This window comes from Cnephaeus nilssonii (assembly GCF_951640355.1).
Source record: "Cnephaeus nilssonii genome assembly, chromosome: X".
Classification (NCBI taxonomy): Eukaryota; Metazoa; Chordata; class Mammalia; order Chiroptera; family Vespertilionidae; genus Cnephaeus; species Cnephaeus nilssonii.
The window spans coordinates 59225379-59249209 of record NC_137071.1 but is presented as its reverse complement, the minus strand read 5'-3'; the positions used below and the strand labels follow the sequence as shown (position 1 = coordinate 59249209).

General features: G+C 39.9%; 1 protein-coding gene across 7 annotated transcripts in view; it reads right to left on the bottom strand.

The window, feature by feature from the left end:
- Positions 1-13985: 13985 nt before the first annotated feature.
- Positions 13986-23831, bottom strand: part of PCDH11X (protocadherin 11 X-linked) — a gene marked incomplete at both ends in the record, with an annotated part of 1090738 nt that continues 1080892 nt past the window's right edge. For 6 of the 7 annotated variants that reach the window (XM_079765368.1, XM_079765373.1, XM_079765369.1 and 3 more), the window contains one exon: positions 13986-14632. In XM_079765368.1, the coding sequence (XP_079621494.1) occupies positions 13986-14632 (647 nt within the window). The remainder of the gene's footprint in view (positions 14633-23831) is intronic. The other variant, XM_079765374.1, reaches the window with a different exon arrangement.

Here is a 23831-nt window from a genome sequence, read left to right as displayed (position 1 = left end):
TGTCCACATTGGGGCAGGATCTTTGACCACATGGGGGAAGCCATCTTGTGTGTTGGAGTGATGGTCAATCTGCATATTACTCTTTTATTATGATAGAGGCCTGGTGCATGGGTGGAGGGCAACTGGTTTGCACTGAAGGGTGTCCCGGATCAGGTTGGGGGTTCCCTTGGGCCTGGGCGAGGGGCCTGTGGTGGTTTGCAGGCTGGCCACGCCCCCTGGCAACCCACGCGGAGGATCTGGTATCTGGGGTTTATTTATCTTCTACAATTGAAACTTTGTAGCCTGGAGTGAAGCCAAGCCTTCTGCTCGCTCCCTGGTAGCAGCCATTTCTGTTGGGACTTATGTACCTTCTATAATTTAAACTTTGTAGCCTTAAGCGGAGGCCTGGGCTGGCCAGGGTGTGCAGAAATCTTGGCTTCCTCCATTGCTGGAGGCAACCCTAGCATCCCATTCTTTCCAGCTCCGTGGCTGCCGCCATTTCTGTTTGGATTTGTTTACCTTCTATCATTGAAACTTTGTAGCCTTGAGTGGAGGCCTAGGCCAGCAAGGGCAGGCGGAAAGCTTGGCTTCCTCCATTGCCTGGGAAACCCAAGCCTCCCTCCTGTTCTCTGTGGCAGTAGCAATCTTGGTTGGGTTTATTTGCATATTTGCTCCTGATTGGCTGGTGGGCTTGGCTTATTGGTGTAGCGGATTGATGGTTAATTTGCATATTACTCTTTTATTAGATAGGATAGGATAGTTCATTTTCAAAATGTAATAGCATCTACAGAAATTGTTTGATTGTTTTGTCAATGCCTGTTTTCAAACTGATGACTCTGGTCCAGGCACTGCTGATAACTCAAAACAGTGGAATCATAAACTTCAAGAATCATTTCATTCGGTATTTATATGACCTCAATTTGTTGACTGTTGCTGGTTTTGTGTGGAGAGCAGCTATAGCATTTTAACAGCTTCAAGCCTGGGACTAATGAGAGGGCACAATCCTTTCATGGCAAAGCCATGTGCAAGTCCCAGCACAATAATAGCCAAAGGCTATTGTTGTAAGCTTGATCTTATAGCCCAAACCTGTGGTCCCACGTGGCTGAGTGATATGGGCTATGGGAGGTGCAGCAAATAAACAAAGTTTGATCATGTGCATGTAACTGAATAGATTGGAAATCCACGAGAATGTTGCAACCATGCCCTTACTTTGCCTCGTGGAATCTGGCTATAAAATAAAGACTCAGCTTACAGGCTGTGGCACTGTCTCTCCATCAGAGAGAAGTGTCCCACCTAGACCCAGCTTTTATTCTCTTGTCTGTCTTCTAAATCCTTCACCGCCCTTTCTCAGGCTCACCAAACCTGGCTGTGCTGGCGCGGCACATATGGTGCCCAATGTGGGGCTGAGTATGGGGAACAGGGGCCTAAGTTCAGGTTCACCCATGGCCATGCCAGCTCAGCACAGTTTTGTACTGTAAACAATATTTTTTGTATCCCCATAAAAAAAGTCTAATGGCACTTTAGGATAAATTTTCTTTGTTAAAGCTTAATCTGATTATTATTTCAAATCAGTTAAACCTGAAAAGGAGTAAAAACTAAGTGAGTTGGCAGCTATTAAAGTGTGTATACATTTTGGGGGACACTCCATATTATGCAGCAATGAAAAAATAATTAAAACTGGGATAGACCTAGAGGGTATTATGTTAATTGAAATAAGTCAGAAAGAGAAAGACAAATACAGTATGGTTTCACTTATATGTGGAATCTAAACAAAACAAAACAAATAAACAAAACAAAATCAAACTCATAGAAACAGAGATCAAATGTATGGTTGTCAGAGGACAGGGGAATAATGGAATTGGTGAAGGGGAATATAATCTTACCTTATAATAGAGAAACATGCAAATTGACCGCACCTCCGCTACACCCACGATTGGGCCGGCAGGAGGCTGGGGGCGGGACTCCGGGTGGCATATCCGCCGTTGAGAAGATCAAGATGGCGGTGCCCAGTGGCCGGGCCCATGCCGCCGCTCCCGGGGGTGCCTGGGGCAATCGGCACACCGGGGTGCGTGGCCGGGCCCATGCCGCCGCTCCCGGGGGTGCCTGGGGCGATTGGCACCCCGGGGGGCGTGGCCGGGCCCATGCCGCTGCTCCCCGGGGTGCCTGGGGCGATCGGCACCCTGGGGGGGCGTGGCCGGGCCCATGCCGCTGCTCCCGGGGGTGCCTGGGGCGATCGGCACCCCGGGGGGGCTTGGCCAGGCCCATCCCGCTCCTCCCGCCGCTCCCGGGGGTCCCAGGGGCCGAGGCTTTCCGGGCCTTGGGCACCAGCGGGGACCCTGCACCGATCGCAGGAAACCACTGGGGGTCGGTTCCTGTGATCGGTAGCAGGGATGCTGGGTGCGGCGAGCCCAAGGCCAGGAAAGCCTGGGGCGGAGGCTTTCCTGGCCTTGGGCACCAGTGGGAAGCCTGCACAGATCGCAGGAAACCACTGGGGGTCGGCTCCTGCGATCCTTAGCAAAGATGTTGGGTGCCGCTGAGCCCAAGGCCACCGCCCAGGGCCAAGCCCGACCCTGAAAAAGGCAGAAGGCGGTGGCCACAGCCAAGGCCTGGGTCCCTGGTGCCGGCAGAAAACTGGTGCAGGCAGCCAGGTGAATGAAGGTCTATTGCACGAATCTTCGTGCAAACGGGCTACTAGTAAATAATAATTGTAATAAATTTGCATGGTTGCAGATAATTACTAGCATTAGTGTGATGATCAGATTGTAAGGATGAATAACCATGCACCTATTATATACCTGAAACTTATTTAATATTGGATACCAACTATATATTAATTAAAAAAAAAACCTTTTAAAATAGTTACTCACATGTAGAAAATACCTTGACAACAAATTCCAGACCAAATATCTGGTACTGTACCCTACTCAAGTTGACATATAAAATCAACCATCACAGGTTCTTGGATATCTGCCAACTCTAATCACTTGAGTTTACTCTATTATGAAATCTATTGTGATATTTTTTTCACCTGAGATAAAGACAATAGGATATTCTAAATAAATAGTCCAAACCACTTCCTGGATTTCTTCAGGTGGCATATTTCTTCAGATTAGCATATCAGAATGATTGGATGCTTCCTTCAATTGTGTGGCTGGCAAGACAAGTACTTTGTATTCTTACTTTTTGTTTAAAATTCAACTTCTTCAGTGTCATTACTTGGTAAGAAACACATTTGTGCGTAAAAAAAATTTTCTTGATACCCTACTGAATAAACTAGATAAACTAAAATGATTTAGGGAGTTGATGGCTGATCCATTAAATGAATGTTCCCTTCTAGGCATGTAATGGAATCATAATATGTAGGAGAATTATTTTCAATTTTGGGAAATAAGCAGTGTATGACTAAGGATCTTAGTTTCATTCAGATTGACCACATGAATGCTTTCAGAGAAAAATATGCAGTGATATGCATTATCATCTTTGCATCTAAAAGACACATGTGTCATCCAATAATTGATTTTTTTCCAGTCCTATGAATAAAGAATGCAGTGGGAAAATTTACCTTGGGCTATTGCAGTGTAATTTGCTCTATAAATGTGAACTGTTCTTATAGAAGCATTCTAAATTGAAAGCCAAAACTTTTATTTCTTTAGTTTATGAAAGACTCTTCCTTCTGTGTATTGTTTAATAATAAATTTTGTAACTGGTGTCAGAAAGACAATTGGCTTAGTGTAAAATTAAAAATGAGTTAAGGAGAAGGCCAACAGTTTTCTATCATTAGCTTAATCTTCAATAACACTTCTCCCTTTACAATATCTAATGAATATCTCTTAGTAGATAAACTTGAACTTCAAAACATCAATCTATTGGTCTGGACTGGTAGCTCAGTTAGTTATTGCATCATCCCGATACACCAAAGTTCCAGGTTCAATGCCCAGTCAGGCCACATACAAGAAATATAAGAATCAACCAATTAATGCATAAATAAGTGGAACAACAAATAGATGTCTCTCTAACCTTCTTTCTCTCAAATGAATAAAGAAATAACATTAAAAAAACAAAGCATTCATCTGTCAAATAATAATTTTATCTACATTTCTTCAAAACTCCAAAAGCAAGCTAAAATCCAGCATTTTTGTCCTCAACCTCAGAAACAAGGGATATGTACCTATTATGTATATTGTGTTTGTCCTCTGTCCTTTAGATGCTTAAGATCTCCCTTTACTTGCCATTATAAAGGAAAAACTTCAGTTCTCACGTCCTTCTGTGTTTTTTTCCTGGGTGTCTCCTTTGTTACTCACACAGAACAATTCATTTCTGACACAGGTGCTCATCAAATATGTGGATGTGTTTCCACGCAACAAACAATTTATTGTGACCTCAGCTGGGTGGACAATTCATATCTATTTTGAGACTGTACCCAGAGATAATATCAAATTTCGCAGGTTAAAGGTTCAGTCCCACAAACCTCCTCCCCCCGCCCCCTCAGCTTCATCACTTAGGCATGATGGGACTATTAATTTTATTTTTTAGTTCTCTTTCCTCAAGAGAATCGGTAGTGGGAATGAAAAGTTCAATCTTCTGATTGTGGCTTGGTTTATATGGTGACTAGCCCTCACCCCAGAGCTATCTAGGAGGACCCAAGCCAGAGTTGCCTGATTAGAACAAAAGACACTTCTGTGTCACCCAGGAAATTGCAAGGATTTCAGGAGCCTTGTGTTAGGAACTAGGTCAAAGACCAAATATTGCAACAAAAGATGCTCCTAGTGCTCTTACCATTTAAAAATTTATGAGGGTTTGAGAAACTCTGTCGGAAACTAGGATTAGAGACATACACACATTTACTTATTTTCTATTAAGGCTCTAGTAAAAATTACCCCATTAAAGACTGAAAAATTAAAGTAAAATTCAAGGTTACTAATCTTTGTGATAAGTGGGAGCTTGGGAAGAGGAATTTCCTGAATTTTCCCAGGGAATTCTAACTCAGAAGAGGCACATTGTTGATATGTCCTAAGCCTGAGTGCACCAAACCCTTAAAAAATGGTGATTATCTGATTCAATGGTTAAAGAGTGAAACTCAAACATGATGTGAGATGATGCCAAATATTAACTGTATAGTTAAATAATGTAGTATCATGCACACCTGATAAAATATGATGAAACAGGAACTTTACTTCTGTGGTCTTCCACCCCAAAACCTGTAACCCCAGTCTAATCAAGAGAAAAAAAATCACCAGAAAAACTCCAGTTGAGGGACATTCTTCAAAATATCTCACCAATATTCCTTAAAACTGTCAAGGTCATCATTAAGAAGGAAAGTCTGACGAGTAGATAAAAAAGTTGTGGTACATATATGCAATGGAATATTGGCCATAATAAAGAATGAATAGCATGGATGGACCTAAGTGAAATCAGTCAGAGAAAGACAAATGCCAAATTATTTCACTTATATAAAGAACAAAATAAACAAGCCCGGCCAGCATGGCTCAGTGTTTGAGCATCTACCTTTGAACCAGGAGGTTCCAGTTCAATTCCTGGTCAGGGCACTTACCTGGGTTGCGTCTCAATTCCCAGTATGGGGCATGGAGGCAGCCTATCAATGATCCTCTCTCATCATTGATGTTTCTATCTCTTTCCCTCTCCCTTCCTCTCTGAAAACAATTAGAATATCCTATCTAATAATAGACAAATATGTAAATTGACCATACCTCCGACACACCCACAAGCCACGCCCACCACCCAATCAGAGCGAGTATGCAAATTAACCCAAACCAAGATGGCTACAGCCACAGAGAGCAAGGTTTCCTAGGTAACAGAGGAAGCCAAGCTTTCCACCTGCTCTGGCCAGGCCTAAGCCTCTACTCAAGCTACAAAGTTTCAATTATAGAAGGTAAACAAATTCAAACAAATGGCGGCAGAATGGAGCTTGAGAGAGCAGGCCAAGGTTGCCGCCGGCAACAGGGGAAGCAAAGCTTTCTGCACACCCTGGCCGGGCCCACCCGCTTAAGGCAACAAAGTTTCAATTATAACCCCAACAGAAATGGCTGCCAGCCTCCGAGGGAGCCCCAGGCTTGGCTCTGCTCCAGGCTACAAAGTTTCAATTGTAGAAGGAAAATAACCTCCTCTTGCATTGCCAGGGGGCGTGGCCGGCCTGCAAATCACCACAGGCCCCTCGCTCAGGCCACCCCACACCCCTAGGGAACCCCCACCTGATCTGGGACGCCCTTCAGGGCAAACCAGCTGGCCCCCACCCCTGTACCAGGCCTCTATCCTATCTAATAAAAGAGTAATCTGCAGATTGATCATCACTGCAACACACAATATCGCTGCCCCCATGTGGTCAAAGATCCTGCCCCCATGTTGAGACAAGATGGCCACCACAAGATGGCCAGCAGGAGAGGGCAGTTGGGAGGCACCCGGCCTGCAAGGGAGGGCAGTTGAGAAGGACCAAGCCTGCAAGGGAGGGCAGTTGGAGGTGACCAACCCTGCAGGAGAGGGCAGTTAGGGGGGATCCAGGCCGGCAGAGGAGGGAAGTTGGGGGCAAACAGGCTGGCAGCAGAGTGGTTAGGGGGTGATCAGGCTGGCAGGCAGAAGCGGTTAGGGGCAATTAGGAAGGCAGGCAGGCAAGCAGTTGGGAGCCAGCAGTCCTGCATTGTGAGAGGGATGTCCGACTGCCCGTTTAGGCCCGATCCCACCGGTGGGATCGGGCCTAAACGGGCAGTCAGACATCCCTTGAGGGGTCCTATATTGGCGAGGGTACAGGCTGGGCTGAGGGACAACCCCCCTCCGTGCACGAATTTCGTGCACCGGGCCTCTAGTAGTAAATAAATAAATAAACAAACAAAGTAGAAACAGACTCTTAGATGCAAAGAACAGACTGATGGTTGCCAGAAGGGAAATGGGTTGGTGGGCTGGGTGAAAAAGGTGAAGGGATTAAGAAATACACATTGTCACTTACAAAATTGTCATGGGGATGTCAAGTACAGCATAGGGAATATAGTCAATAATCTACATATATATATAAAAGGCTAATATGCTACTAGTAAGTGTCTATCTGACCGGTAGCTAAGACATGCACTGACCACAAGGGGCAGTTCTCAACACAGGAGCTGCAGACCTGCGATAACTTGGCAGCGGCAGTTCTCAGGTGATGCACCCCGAAACCAGAGAGAAGGGAACCCGATTCCTTGCTGGGCCGCGCGATTCCACCTTCTTGTTTAATGCACACTTGTGTTTGCATTCTACACCCTGTATGACAGCAACTTTGCAGAGTGCCTTCTCACACTTGGGAACCCTCAGGGGATGTCAGAGAGTTGGTTTCAGCCTGATCCTCACAGGCCAGGCCAAGGGACCCCACCTGCCAGAAGGGACCCTGCTCACTCTGCAGACACCCTTCGAGCCACGGCGCCACCCCAGGTGTGGCCTGTTGGGGAGGGACTGTGGGAGGTTGACTCCAGGGCATTTCTAGCCCATCTTGCCCAGTCCTGTCCCACCAGCCACCTTCTAATTAATTTCCTTTCAATGTGCACGAATCCATGCACTGGGTCACTAGTATTGTACCAACTATGTATGGTATCAGGTGGGTACTAGACATATCAGGGAGAACACTTTGTAAAGTATACGATTGTCTAAATACTATGCTGTGCACCTGAAACTAATACAAATAATGTTGAATGAAAAGTATATTTGAAAAATAAAATTTGAATTAAAAAAGAAAGTAGTTTTAGAAACTTTCACAGTCTAGAAGAGCCTAAAAAGACATGATGACTATATGTGATATAGAATCCTGAATGAGATCCTGGAATAGAAAAAGGACATTAAGAAAAAAAAAACAACTAAGGAAATTTGAATAAACTATAGACTTTTGTTAGTAATAATGTGTCAATATTGGCTCATTAATTATAACAAATATGCCATGTTAATAATAGAACCTGGGAGTGGAGTATTTGGGAACTGTATTATCTTTGCAACATTTTTGTAAATCTAAAACTTTTCAAAAAATGTTTATAAAGAAAATGTAGTGTGAGTAGATCCATGAGTTACTTAAGTCACTAACAGGATTATGGTTGTTTGTGTTTGTTTTATGTGTTTTTGTCTTTTGTTTTTCTTCCCCCAATTGACTTTAGGATACTTTGATAGACAAGGCAGGAATTAAGCCTGTGCACAGGTTAAACTTCAGTTGTTTTTATGCAGCTATATTGTAGATCCTCACATACTTGAAATGGCAATGGAATTTGTAACCCAAAATACAGCAGTTAAATTCTGAACCTACTTGCCTGCTTCACAGGTATTTTGTATTGTTTATTGTTTTATTGTGTTTTGTTTGAAGCTATTTTCATTATACCATTAGCAACTTATTTTATAAATTAATGTGACTATTTCTGGAAATAAGATCAACAAGTTCAATTATGTTTTTAATACAGCTAAATATTAGCTCACTCACTTTTCTTCTTATTGAAATATCAGATATTTTCAACATTCTTCTCCAGCACATTACTTTTTTCCTATTCACAAAGTTCATGTTCATCATATTCACTTTCTCAGGTTTTTAGCACACTTGCCCAGATTATTATGATAATATCTATGTGTAAACTGCTGATTTCTAATCTACATATTACTCACTAAAGTTTGAGTTTTTTCACACATGGCTGGAGTCAGGATGAGAAATAACATAAATTAATTTATACATATATTATACTTCTAAAAGTGTGATCTCTTTTTGCCAGAGGTTACATTTTTGCTTGATTTAAATTTTGATTTTGTTTTCTTCCTTCATCAGCAAACCCTTAGTGATAATGCATAAATCAATATCATAATAATAGAAAAATGCTTAAGAAAAGAAGACAAAAAGCACCTGATTCTGTGCTCTATAAATCTTAAACAAACTTCAAGACTAAAGAAATGCCAAATGCAGTTGAATATTAACTAATCATGTGCAGATTGAGAGATTTCAATGTACTGGGATTCTCTTCATTTAGCCCGAGTAAAAGTGAAATCAGGAGTGAAGTTATTTTGTTCCACCAATATTATCACCATTCTCCAGAAACTTATATCTTATTTCACTTGGAGATATATATAGTGAGGAGAGAGAGAGAGAGAGAGAGAGAGAGAGAGAGAGAGAGAGAGAGAGAAACAATGATGTGAGAGAAGCATTGATCGATTTCCTCATGCACATGCCAGGACTGGAGGCCAAGCCTGTAACTTGGGTATGTGCTCTGACCGGGAATCAGTGTACAAGATGATGCTCCATCCAACTGAGCCACACCAACATGGCTAAATATCTCTTAATTTAGTCTTTAAATATGTAAAGTAAATGTTCTAGGGGACCCTTTCTCCTCCCCACGTGGGAGTCCATTCTGTGGGACTCTTTCCCTCTCCCCATGTGGAAGTCTGTACTTGTTCTTCAATAAATTTCCACCTTTGCTATACAAAAAAAAATGTTCTAAACAACACAATATTGTTCATCAGCTGTGAAAAGTGAGAGAAATGATGTTCATTCAAAGAATTATATAGAAAGGCTTAACGGAGAAAACAAAAAAGTATAACATAGAAGTGTCCCACCAGCACGGTGTATTTTACTCTATGAATTTAAAACCAATTTAAAATGAAATAAAACTTTTGACTTTTGAACTAACAAACACACAGTAAAAATGCACCTTTATTTTTATAACTTTATTAATACCTATATTAATGAATATAAGAAAACATGCAATACAGAACCTGGAATAGAACAATTAATACACATTTGCCACAGGACTACATACTGCCATCCTGGGTCATACAATATCCAACCTTCTCACTTCCAAAGCATAGCTAGAGCTGCTTTGGGATACTGTTCAGTTTCAGATACTGTATGATGTCACAGAGGAGGAATTTTCTCCAAATACAAACATAAATCTATATTTCATAAAATTCCAAGTGTTTTAAATGAAGATAGCATAAATTTCACACATTTTATTTCTAAAGGTATCACATACAGTCATGAAACAATTGCCTTCATATATATTTTTTCATTTGTGCACACACATTTTTAGTGTAGCCTTTTCATTACTACTGTCAACTGTCAGCTATTGTCACCTTGCACTGATTTTAAAAATCACGTTTACTGAAAGCACATGGATTGTTAATGTCCAAACGCTACTATGAATGAATATTTTAAGGCCTCTGCATGAAATTGCTCTGGTGTGGTAATTGGCACGTAATGTAAAAAGGTGTGTTTTTTTTCAAATACAGTTCAGCTTCTCTTACTCCCACATTTTCCAGGGCATTTGTGCCAATTGGAAACAGCCAAAATAGTGTGTAATGGTTGTGATGAAAACTTTTTGTAAGCATAACTACAAATTTGTTTTGAAACAAATATGAAAGAAGAAAAACAGAAATGATAACCATACTGGAAAATATGAATCAAAAGAGTGTAAAAAAAGCCTAAACAACTATATGTTCATAAATAAATATATATTAGGAGGTATATGCACATTCAGTCTTAATGTAAACAACAAGAAACTAATTTTGACAAATACATGTGGGTCAACTTTACTTAAATTTTCCATGACTAAAAAGGATTATGTGTTTGTTTGTTTGTGTGTGTGTGTGTGTGTGTGTGTGTGTGTGTGTGTGTGTGTGACATGACTTCTTTTTAAGGAAAGACTGCACAATTTGTTATTTTTTGGTCTACTTTTACCCATTTTAATGAAAGTGTGTGACAAATATTAGTTTGGGAAGGCAGAGGCTCTTCATAACTGTCACCAATACACAATAGCACTAATTTTTTTAACAGCCATTTTTGCTAACCAAGTTTACATTACCAGAAACAAAATGTTAAATAGCTAAATGAGACTACACAAAATATATTCTCTAAATTTATTACACTGTCTGTATCACATGTAAGTTTGTTTTAATACACCCACACAGTATTAGCTAAAACTTGAAGATAAGATTCAAGAAAAAATGTGTATGCACGTAGCATATAAGATACACAGTGTTTGAATACATACTTATAAATTGAATATATTAATGCTATAGCTAGTAAATTATTAACCACATGTAACTGAACACAGCCACAAAAATTGAATAACCAGTCTCACTGAACATATTATCATACTTGCCATTCAATTTGAAGTTTTTATTTCAAACTAAATCAAATCTCTCTTTTTTTCAAGGGAATTATTTTCAATTGATGGTAAAACAATACTTTCTCTACTTCTGAGTCTAAATTTTTGCACATCAGAAGAGCCACCTTTGAGTTTTGTCAATATATAGCTCTGTCCATCCATTCAAAGAAAGAATTTGCAATATGATGAGAAAGATCTCATCAGATCTGAAGCCTTGGAAGTTACAGGTTGCCAAGGCCAGACCTGTGGAAGCTTTGAAAGAGAATGCATAGAGGAGAATAACTGGGCTCACCCCTTTTGCCTCTTTGGCTACTTCTACCCTGCTTCCATTCAATGCCCTTCTGGTACAAACCCAGAAGAGGATGCCCAGTCTTTTAATATTATTAACACAGTCTAAGCCTGACTATATAGTCAGAGTTAGAAAGGGCAATAAAAGCATATTTGTTCATTCCTATATCTCTAGGAAAGGTATCAAAATATTGCCAATTTTTACATAGGAGGATTTAAGAGCCACACTTAAAACTCAATAAATCACACTAAAAGAAAAAAATCCTAAATATCTAATTTTGGTTCCTATTCTGATTTTTATCAACATAATACTCAATCATATTACTAACATTTAATTTTTTCAGTTTCCCCCTTTATTTATTTTTATTTATTTAATTTTGTGTGTGTAGACCACAACTAAAATGTGTAAATAAGAAAATGTGAAAATAACTAAATAGAAGAAGATATTGTCCCACATTATCTTCCCTAGTTTTTAGAGAAAAAAGCCTAAATTCTACTGGAAGCTCTGATTTTGTCATTCTGGTTTTCTTTATCATCCCCAGGTTTAAATCTTCATTGTCAACAATATCAGCAACAATATCAACACCTACACATGGTCATATTTCAATAAACTTTCAATCATCATCAGTCTTTCAGGACATGCACCTGGACTACCAGTATGCTCCAAATCTCTTTAAATATTAACAAACACAATGGAGAAAATATTAACAATACTAATTAATTTGAAATTTCACTAATTAAACTCTTATAGTTAAAAGTGAATAAGTTGTTCTACACACCAAATCAAATATAATTTAAAGAGTTTCATAATGGGAACAATATATTCTCAAAATGCTATGTAATCTGCTGGGCACAAGAAGAGAAGCTTTCTCAACATTCAGTGGAAACCTTCACCAATGAAATTATACATTTACCACAGTTTATATTACAACATTTACATACAGTTTAACCATAAATTACATATCTTCAAGTTACACATTACAAAGTCTACATCTAATTTAATTAACAAGAAATATTCACTCCTCCCACCCTAATTAATACATCAATTGTCTCTTGATTTAGTGTAATATGGAAACAAGACATTTTCTTGGTTTTGCTATGGAGGAAAATTAAATTGGTGCTGTTTCTGTATATTGGTGAAATGTGCACATAGACAACCATGGTCAGTTATAAGGACAAAAAAAAAAAAAAGAAAATTAAAAAATTAAAACAGACAACAGAAGGAAACGAATGTTCCCTAGGAATACTACTGTATTCTTTGCTTAGAACATATTTTGTTTTCATATATGATATTTTGTTGTGTCTTTTTTTGTGTGTTATTGGGGTATTTCTCATCTACCCCAAGAAGCAGTCATGAACCTCATATCTCCCTCTGCACATCTCCTTAGAATTCTATACTGTAACACCTTTAATGTAAATTTATAATTCCATTACTTGAAAAGTTCCTTCCTGACTCTGATCTTGTTATCAGTGGTTGTCTTTAGTTAGTGGAGCTAGAATGGCAAAAATCCCTTAGTCATATAGGTTTATTATGTTGTTTTATCTACAGTTATATTAACTTGTTTACTTTTTTACTGAACATCTTTTGGTATCAGCGTATTCAGCAGTCATAACAACATTTAAATCTTCCTGATAGTCTTTAGAAAATAGCAGTTTCCAGTCATAGGTGTAAATGAATCATCCATTAACTGCATTCATGTTCCTTGTGATTTTCTAGGCTGCGATTTTCCAGAAGAGAAAGACCTGATTAATAATGGAACATAGGCTTAAAATGGCAGATAAAATATGATTTCTGATGCACTTTACACTAAATTACAAAGACAAATTTTTATAGAAAGAGGCCCTTTTAGCAAATACTTGCCTAATTTGGGCACAGATATTGCACTTCAGTGTCTCGAACTCTACTAAAAAGTAGAGAATAGGTTATAGACAAAAATCTGTACAGTGTATGTATATTCTTTACAGAAAATGTATATACAAATTATATCAACAATATATTCTTCAAATAAAGGTAGAAAACATAAAAAGACAGAGGCAAAAATGTAAGAGATATTTACACTCACTACTGTGCATTTCTGTACAAACACTAATAACAAAAAACTGGAGACTAACAACAAATATCAAACAAAAAGACAAACAAAATACAAACGTATTTATACCATCTAATGTTATCTGAACAAAAGTTGAAATAAACTAAAGGTACTCATGAAAAATTAGATATTTTCTAGTTTTCCATTTGCTATCTACTAGGTCTACAACAATCAGAATGGAAAAAAAATCAATAATATTGCACAATTTGGTAAAAATAAATGAAAAATCTACTGTGCATCAGAAATACTATACATTACATATTAATATCAGTCATAATAAGCCTTTCTGTACAAAAGGTGTGATATTTTCTATTTTTTAAATATACATTCTAAATTGAACAAATTGTAAACTTATTTTTATCTTTTGACTAAGGGTCTAGCTCTAGAGTCTAGTCTGTTACCTGTGTCTATTTACATAGCTATTTACAAACTTAACAATTTGGAATATTCATTGAAATTGGATCTTAAATTTTGATTGTATACATTATGTTGAAAAATGAAATTAGCCATTGTAGCTTTACAAGGGATGTTCTTCCATAATGGGAGAATCATCCCTAGAGGGTCTAGCCTTTTGGCCTGCAGTGAAGGTTTTCAAAGGAATGACTTTAACTGAATCATCACTAGGATGAATTCTTTCAGACATAGTATAAAACTGAGATCTTGTACTAACTTGCACTCCATGATCAAGAGACAGTAGTCCTTCAGGTCCAGCCTCTTGCCCCCAACCCTGCTGCAAACCCATCAGTGGCCGTGCAGGGCTGCGATGGTGGGCAGCAGCCTGTGGCAGTGGAGGGCTGTGGTGGATTACAGCAGCCTGTGCTGGTGGAGGGCTATGGCTAAGAGCAGTAGCCTGTGCTAGAGGAGGACTGTGTTGGAGATCAAAGACCTGTGTTGGTGGAGGGCTATGGCACAGTGCCATAACTTGGGTCACTGGAGGGCTATGACAAATAGCAATGGTCTGTGTCACTGGAGGGCTGCAGCGGCGAGCAGAGGCTGGTGTCAGGGGTGGGCTGTGGCATAGAGCAGAGGCCTGTGTGTGTGAAGGGCTGACATGGGTCAGAGAAGCTGGCATCCAACAGGCATCAGAATGGCCCAAGATGAGACATTCTTGAGTGCAGTTGTCAGAGGCCTCTTCCACTGTTGGTTGAACAGTTATTTCTGCAGCTGTTAGGGTGGGAAACAAATGATAAAAATTATATTACAAAGGCATATTTTTGTTAGGTACTTAAAATAAATCTTATTGTTAGAGGAAAAATTAAAAATATCTATCTATCTATATAAAAGCCTCTGTGACTGTAATGACTGGATGACTGGCCAATAGCTATGACATGCACTGATCACCAGGGGGCAGACACTCAATGCAGGAGCTACAGCCTGGTGGTCAGTGAGCTCCCACAGCCAACCTCCCGTGGCCGGCCAACCTCCACAGCCCTTGCCCCTGGCTAGCCTGTGGCCCCTCCCCCTGGCCAACCCACCAACCTCACACAGCCCCTCCTCCCTAGGCCTGCCCCCATCGGCCCCAACTGGGGTGGTCTGGCTGGCCAACCTCCTGCAGCTCCTTCCCTGAGCATGCCTGCCACAATCGGCCCTAATGGGGCGGCCCCTCCACCTGGCTGGCCTCCCCGATCAGGGCCAATCAGGGCAGGTCAGCTGGCCAACCTTCCACAGTCCCTCTCTCTGGCAAGCCTGCCCCAATCGGCCCTGGACCCCCATCAGGGTGGGAGATAGCCATGATTAGTCCCAATCACCGGCCAGGCCGATGAACCCCACCAGTGCGTGAATTCGTGCACCGGGCCTCTAGTATACTATAAATACATTAGAGACTTACAATATTTTAACAATTGATTCTTGATTTCTCAAGAAATAATTCCTAGAGGAACAGAAATAACCAGGAGTGGATGGATGGGTCTCATTTTCATAATTAGGATACTTTGGCCTAGTCTCCCAAATGTATATATTTTTAATTGTGTTTGTGACTATACATGGAAACTATGATCATTGATCTATACATTAGTCAGTTAATATATGGCTTCTAACTAACACAAAGTAAGGACATAAGTGAAATGAATAGGAAAACCAGTCATAGAAACGTATAATGAGCTAACCAATTATAGCTAACCATTTGGTTAAGAGTCTAATTAATTAATTTGAGAATCAATCAAAGAATAAATTAGGTTAATTTGAAAACATAGTTTATTGAACTCTAAAATGCCTTTTTGTTTTAAGAATGAACTGTAGCTACAATTACCTCAAAGGTAATTGATTTCTGTATTTCTCATTTTCTGAAATCATGACAAATCAGTATAGAAACATAATTAACTACTGATATAAAGTACTTTGTGCTAACCTAATACTTTCTAAAACTCCTTTATAAGGTTTCTATAAAGTTTTCAAATGCCAATAGGTTTCAAATATCAATAAGTACACCATACAAAGACTCACAAAATCAAGAGTAGCTATATCAATATAAAAATAACTTTAGAACAAATAATGTTATTAGCTATAATGAATGATGTTGCATCATAATAAAAGGTTCATTCTCTAAGAATACCTAATTCAAAATTTAAAAATATAAATTCCTGATCCTATAAATCTTCAAAAAATATAGAGTCCAAGTACTGTCATTATCCTATCACACTTACAACTAAAGAACAAAATATATGCAAACTGACTTTCATTAAGACTAAATATCTCCATTAGGTAACCATTTACATTTCTTCATTTAAAAAATGTCCCTATGAGATTAAAATTTAAAATATTATATCTTTTTACCTAATCATATTTGAGAAATAGTTAGAAAGGTAGAGTTTTATGTATTTTGGGTGATATTAAATTATAAATTTTGCACGGAAATATATGAATGCACATATAACTATACTTGAAAGAAAAATTAATTTCCTGGTCACCATAAAAGCAAATGATCTGGCAGACTTAAGTTTTACAACAAAATAATACATTATAATTTCAACATTGAGTCATTTGCCTATTTATGATAAAGAAATTCATACAAAGTCATTTTCACTGAAAGGAAATATTATAAGCATTCTTTTAAAGAGCTCTATTGAGATATAATTCACCCATTTAAAATGAACAATTTAGTAGTTTTTATTATATTCACAAAGTTGTGCAACTATCACCACAATCAATTTGGGGATATTCTTATCCTATAAAAAGAAACCTTGTCTACATTAGCAGTCTCAGCTCATTTTCCTCTAAACTCCACAGCCCTAAGCAACCATTAATCTATCTTTTATTTCTTTTATATATTAGCTAATTTTAAACATGTAATATAAATTAAATCCTTCACCTGGAGTCTTTTGTGACTGGAATTATACTACCTGATATCAAATTATAATACAAATCTGTAGCAATCAAAAAGCATGGGACTTGCATAAAAACAAACATAGATCAATGGAACAGAATAAAGAGCACATAAATAAACCCATACCTTTAAGTTTAACTAATATATGACAAAAGAGACAAAAACACACAATGGAGTAAAGAGTCTTTTCAATAAATGGTATTTGAAAAAAATGAAACTAGACCACCTTCTTACACCCTAGATAAGATTTAACTCAAAATGGATTAAAGACTTAATGTAAGACTCGATGCCATAAAACTCTAGAAGAAAACATAGGCAGTAAAATCTCAGACATTTCTCATAGCAATATTTGTTCTGACATATTGCCTCAGGCAAGGGAAACAAAAGAATAAATAAACAAATAGGTCTACATCAAACTAAAAAGGTTTTACACAGCAAAAGAAACCATCAACAAAACAGAAAGACAACTTACTAAAATGGGAGAAGATATTCACCAATGATATATCCAATAAGGGATTAATATCCAAAATTATAAAGAACTCATACAAATCACCAAGAAAACAAGCAATTCAATTAAAAAATGGACAGAGAACCTGAATAGACAACTTCCCCAAAGAAAACATATAGATGGCCAATAGACCATTTAAAAGATGTTCAAAGTCACTAATCATCAATGAATTGCAAATTAAAACCACAATGAGATATGAGGAGCTAACATTCATAAAACAACAAACAACAATGTTGATGAGGATGTAGGGAAAAGAGAATCTTTTGCACTGTTTGTGAGGATGCAGATTGGTGCAGTAACTATGGAAAACAATATAAAGTTTCCTCAAAAAAAAGTAACTACCTTATTACCCAGTGATTTCATTTCTGGGTTTATATATCTGAAGAAATCCAAAACACTAGTTCAAAAGAATATATGCACTCCCATGTTCATTGCAGCATTATTGAGAATAGTGGAGATATGGAAGAAACCCAAGTGCCCATCAATAAATGAGGGGATAAAAAAGCAGTGGTACAATACATACAATGGAATATTACTTGGTCATAAAAAATAATAAAATCTTACTATTTGTAACAGCATGGATGGACTTAGAGAATATTATGTTAAGTGAAATAAGTTAATCAGAGAAAGACAAATTCCATATGATTTAACTTATTCATGAAATCTAAATAGTACAATAAACAAAATAGGAACAGATTCATAGATACAGAGAATAGACTGATGGTTGTCAGAGGGGACAGGTATCAGAGAGCTGGGTGGGAAAGTTCGAGGTATTAAGAACCACAAAGTGGTAGATACAAAAGAGTAATGGGAATATAAAGTAGTGGATAGAGAATATAGTCAATAATCTAAACTAATAAAAGGGTAATATGTTAATTAGACCGGATAGACCGGACGTGTTCCGGACATTCTTCTGAACAAAGCCACAGCTACGAGAGCTGAGGCAAGCCTCCATGGCTGGGAGGTCCCATCACAGAGCCCCGGCCGGGTGGGCAAGGCCTCCCTGTGGGTGGCGATGAATGGCAGAGCCCAGGCCAGGTGGCAAGGGCCTACCTCTGCTCTGCAATTGATCCCAGAGCCCCAGCAGGGTGAGCAGGGCTTCCCTGTGGGCGGGGATCAATGGTGGAACCCAGGCCTGGTGGGCAGGGCTCCCTGTGCATGGGGATGAATGGCAGAGCCCAGGCCAGATGGGAAGGGCCTCCCTCTGCTCTGCAATTGATCCCAGAGCCCCAGCAGGGTGGGCAGGGCCTCCCTCTTTGCAGCATGGATCACAGAGCCTGGGCAAGGTGGGTAGGGCATCTTTCAATGGTGGCTGCCATCAATCGCAGAGCCCCCGTGTGGTGGGCAGGGCCTCCCTCTGTGGGACATCAATATGGGGGCTCCAAGACTGCAAGAGGGCACAGGCCAGGCTGAGAGACTCCTCCAGGTGCGCGAATTTGGTGCGTTGGGACTCTAGTCTATATATATAAAAGCCTAAGTGACTGGCCAGTAGCTATGATGCATACTGACCACCAGGGGGCAGACACTCGATGCAGGAGCTGCTGCAACTTTGCAGAGTGCCCTCTCGCACTTCGAGAACCCCTTGGGGGATGTCGGACTGTGGGTTTCGGCCCAATCAACATAGGCCAGGCTGAGGGACCCTACTGGGGCATGAATCCATGCACTGGGCCTCTAGTCTATATAAACTGAGTGGCCAGATTATTATGACCATCCCATCAGTACTTCGTTGGGCCACCTTTTGCCTTCAATACTGTGGCGATTCTTCTTGGCATTGACTCCACGAGATGTTGAAAGGTGATGCGAGGAATCTGACACCATGCCTGATGAATAGCACTGTCCAGTTCTGTGAGATTTGATGGTTGTGGAACCAGATACCTAATGGCTCTTTTAACCTCCTCCCACAAATGCTCAATTGGATTGATATCTGGTGATTGTGGGGGGCCACCTAAGCAAGGTAAAGTCTCCCTCATGTTTTTGAAACCACTCCTGCACAATACGAGCACCATGGCACATTGTCTTGTTGGAAGAAGTCATCTCCATTGGGATACACCATCAACATGATAGGATGAACTTGATCAGGAATGATACTTAGGTATGTTGTGCTATTCAGTCATTGTTCCACATGAATTAAAGGACCCAAATCATGCCAGGAAAACATGCCCCAAACCATAACACTGCCCCCACCAGCTTGAATGGTTGTACTCATGCATGTGGGGTGCATGCTTTCATGCTGTTTCCACCAAATTCTCACTCTGCCATCTGCATGATGCAACTGGAAACATGATTCATCGACCACATGATGACTTTTTTCCAATGCTCGACTGTCCAATGCTTGTGTTCCTGTGCGAATTGGAGACGTTTTATCTTGGTAACTGCAGACAGCAAAAGTGTTCGAACAGGCCTTCGGCTTCCATATCCCATACGATGCAGTGTATGATGAACAGTGCGTTCAGAGATCATTTGAGAGGATCCTTGATTAAGATCTGCAGTAATTCAATGCACTGTTGCCCTTCTGTTGTCTTGTACCAGTCTTACCACTCTCCGTTCTGCCCTAACATTGACTAGTTGCTGACGGCCACAATTCGCACGTTCAGACCCAGATTTTCGGCTGACAGTCCATCCTTTAAACACTTTAGCCCTAACCAGTTTGGCTCAGTGGATAGAGCATCAGACTGCAGACTCAAGGGTCCCATGTTCAATTCCGGCCAAGGGCATGTACCTTGGTTGCAGGCACATCCCCAGTAGGGGCTGTGCAGGAGGCAGCTGATTGATGTTTCTCTCTCATTGATGTTTTTAACTCTCTCTCCCTCTCCCTTCTTCTATGTAAAAAATCAATAAAATATATTAAAAAAAAACACACTTTAAACACTCTGAGCGCCAACAATCATCCCACGTTCAAAGGTTGTTAAATTGCGTTGTTTACCCATATCTTCAGAAAAGAATCACTTCTACTGCCGTGGTAAACAACCTGTTTCCTTATTTATAATGGTCTGGCCCTCTAGCAACTTCAGCGTGAAATTACAGCTAATTTGCCTACAAACATCAGGTGGTCATAATAATCTGGCCACTCAGTGTATATAAAACTGTAATATGCAAATAGACCGAACAGCGGAACAACAGAACAACCGGTCGCTATGACGTGCACTGACCACCAGGGGGTGGTGTGGGGAATATTGTGTGCTTTGGCAGGTGGAACATGGCGGGTATCAGCCATGGTGGAATGGTGGAGCAGGTGAGTGGGGATGCCAGACCAAAGCAGGGCACCAGTCGCTGTCATTGGGGTGAGCCTCTGGTGGTTACTGAAAACTATTTGTTCCCAAGTGCTGAGGTTCCACCGGGTGCTTGCACCTGCTGCTGGCATCAGTCCCACTCGCACCCGCTGCTGACGCTGGAGCCACCACTTGCACCCACTGCCAGCACTGGTCCCAATCTCTTGGCACTGTCAGCGGGTGCCAGCGGTGGCTGCCGCCCCAATTGCCCCTGAGGGCTTCTCCACCTCCTCCTGTTCCTGAGGGGTGATTGTGGCAGCAGCCACCACTGGCACCCACTGACAGCGTTGGCCTTGCTCGCACCCACTGTTGATGCTGCCCCAATTGTTCTGTTCCATCAGCAAGTGCGAGTGGGACTGGCACCATCAATGTGTGGTGTGGAAGCAGCAGTTGTGGGTGCAGGGCTGACAGCAGACAGGGGACCAAGAATTGTGGCTGGAGGGGCCAAGCGGGGGAACGGAGGATGGGCTGAGACCCACCCTTGTGCCCACCGCAGGCTGGCGTTCCACAGTTCCTTTCAAGGTGCACAAATTCATGCACTGGGCCCCTCCTATTGTAATAAATATGTAGGGTGCCAGGTGGGTACTTGAAAAAATTGTGGTGAGGGGGAACTCTATAAAATATATGATTATCTAATATATGCTATATACCAGAAGCTAACACAAAATAATATGGATTGTAATTTTCAATTGAAAAAAATTAAAATAAAAAAGCCTCTCATCTTGATAACTAAAAAATTTTACTTCAGATTTATTATAAATTAATTTCAGTGAGATAGATACATTTTACTCCTATATACCTATATTCATTCTTGTCTTTTTGTGCAATTATTGTGCAGAGATGATATATGTAAATGTGTATATATTAAAATCAACAATACATTATTATAATATTACTTTTTTCATTATTGGTTTTAATGAAGCTCAGAAAAAATGGAGGAGTAATGACCTAATTATAAATTTTGTTTTATCAACCTTTCCATTTATCATTTCTGGTCCATTTCATTTGTTTTTGTGGATTTTGAGTTACTATCTGGTATTGTTTTGATACTCTAATTCAGTTTTGTTCCTACCCACCTCCTTTGTGAGTAGTATTGCTATAAATGTGAGTGAAAAATATTTATTTGAGTTCCTGTTTTCACTTCTTTTGGGTATATACCCAAAGATAAAATTTCCTGTGATTTTGGGGTCATAACTATGAAATCTTGCCAAATCCAATGTCAGGAAGTTTTCCTATATGTTTTTCTAAGGTTTTTTGTTTTGTTTTTTTGTTGTTTTTTTTTTACATTTTTAGCACTTACCTTTAAGTGTTTGATCCATTTTGCATTACTTTTTATATATGGTATATGATAATGGTGCAGCTTCATTCTCTCACATGTGGGTATGCAGTGTTCCCAGCACTATTTGTTGTCTTCTAGTTTTCTAATGGCAGTTATTCATATCGCTTCCTCTTTTTAGAAGGTCTATTTCTACATATTTCAATAAGCATCTGCCACTTTTTAGTCTTCTACCTTTTCAATTAGGAACCATCTACCTTCTCAATTCACTTGCTATCACTCTGTATCTTGTTAAGCATTAGCATTACCAAGTGATGTAAGTAATTTCCTACTAGCTTCCACTTTAAACAATAAAACAAAGCTGTTGCAAATGGTAAGAAGCATTATGCTAAGTGAAATAAGCCAGTCAGTGAAAGAAAAATACCACATGATCTCATTCATTTATGGATAATAAAGAACATTATAAACTGATGAACAAAAATAGATACAGAGGCAGAGAAGCATTGAACAGACTGTCAAATTACAGCAGGAAAGCTGGGGAGTGTTGAGGGGGAGGTAAGAGATCAACCAAAGGACTTGTATGCATGCATATAAGCTTAATCAATGGACACAAGACACTGGGGGGGTGGAATGAGGGCATGTGCCAGGGGGTAGGGAAGGCTGGGGGAAGGTCAATGGGGAAAAAAGGAGACATATATATTACTATTTGTAATACTTTAAACAACAAATAAAAAAGAATAAAACAAAGCATGCAAAGAATTGAATTCAAATGATAATATTTTGAGTAACAATATTGGAGAGTTCATGAGAGCTTGAAAGATTAAGTAACAAATATATACAGAACTAAAAAATAAAAATAATAAAAGTTGAGTGTTTGAAAATATAATGCTTATAAATTTAGAGGTTTTCATAATTTGTTAGATGTTTGGATTAAAAAAAATTACTTGACACATAATCTTTTAAAAGGGCAGATGATATTTCACATAAACTGTTTCCCAAAAGTGTGGTGGAGAATGAAACATTATTGTTCAAATAATATTTTCCTAAAAAATACGAGTGATTCATGACATCTCTAGAACTTTTCTCAAAAAATCATCTTGACAATAACCTTAAATATATTTTGCATTTCCTCACTTAACTAATTAATTCATGATGACTACAAGAGCACATAAATACAATTTGAATAGAGCCTTTGTTGATTTTGTAGCAAAGTATCCTATCTAATAATGAGGAATGTGCTAATTGACCCTCACGCCATCACAAAAAAGGTGGCGCCCACAGCCAATAAGGAGGGAATATGCTAATTGACTGCCCCATCCTCAAAGATGGCAGTGCCCACAGCCAATAAGGAGGGAATATGCTAATTGACTGCCACACCCTCAAAGGTGGTGGCACCTTTAGCCACAAGATAGCAGCGCCCAGTCCCTTCATCCCCCCCAGCCGCCCAGGGCTGGCTTGAGGCACAGACAAGGCTCAGTTGGTGGCTTCCCAGCCGCCCAGGGCCAACCAAGGCTCAGGTAACCAGGGCCAGCCGAGGCTTGTGCTGCCAGCAGTGGCAGCAGCAGAGGTATGATAGGGCATCACCTTCCCCTGATCGCCGGATCACCTCTCACCCCTGAGGGCTCCTGGACTGTGAGGGGGCAGACCGGGCTGAGGGACCCCCCTCCAGTCCATACATTTTCATGCACCGGGCCCCTAGTTAATAATAAATAACCAGAATCTTATTGATATTATTTGTCCTAAAAAGATAAAAGAACAACATTTTTTTCCCCTTTAACTCATGGGTATTGTTATAGTTATTAACATCTATATATAAAAGCCCAGTGACTGAACGGTGGAATGAACAGAACAGCAGGTTGACCAGTCACTATGATGCACACTGACCAACAGGGAGCAGACACTCAATGCAGGAACTGCCCCCTGGTGGTCATTGTGATCCCACAGTGAAAGCAGCCGCTCAGAGGGCAAGTCCACAGCAGCTTGGCTGA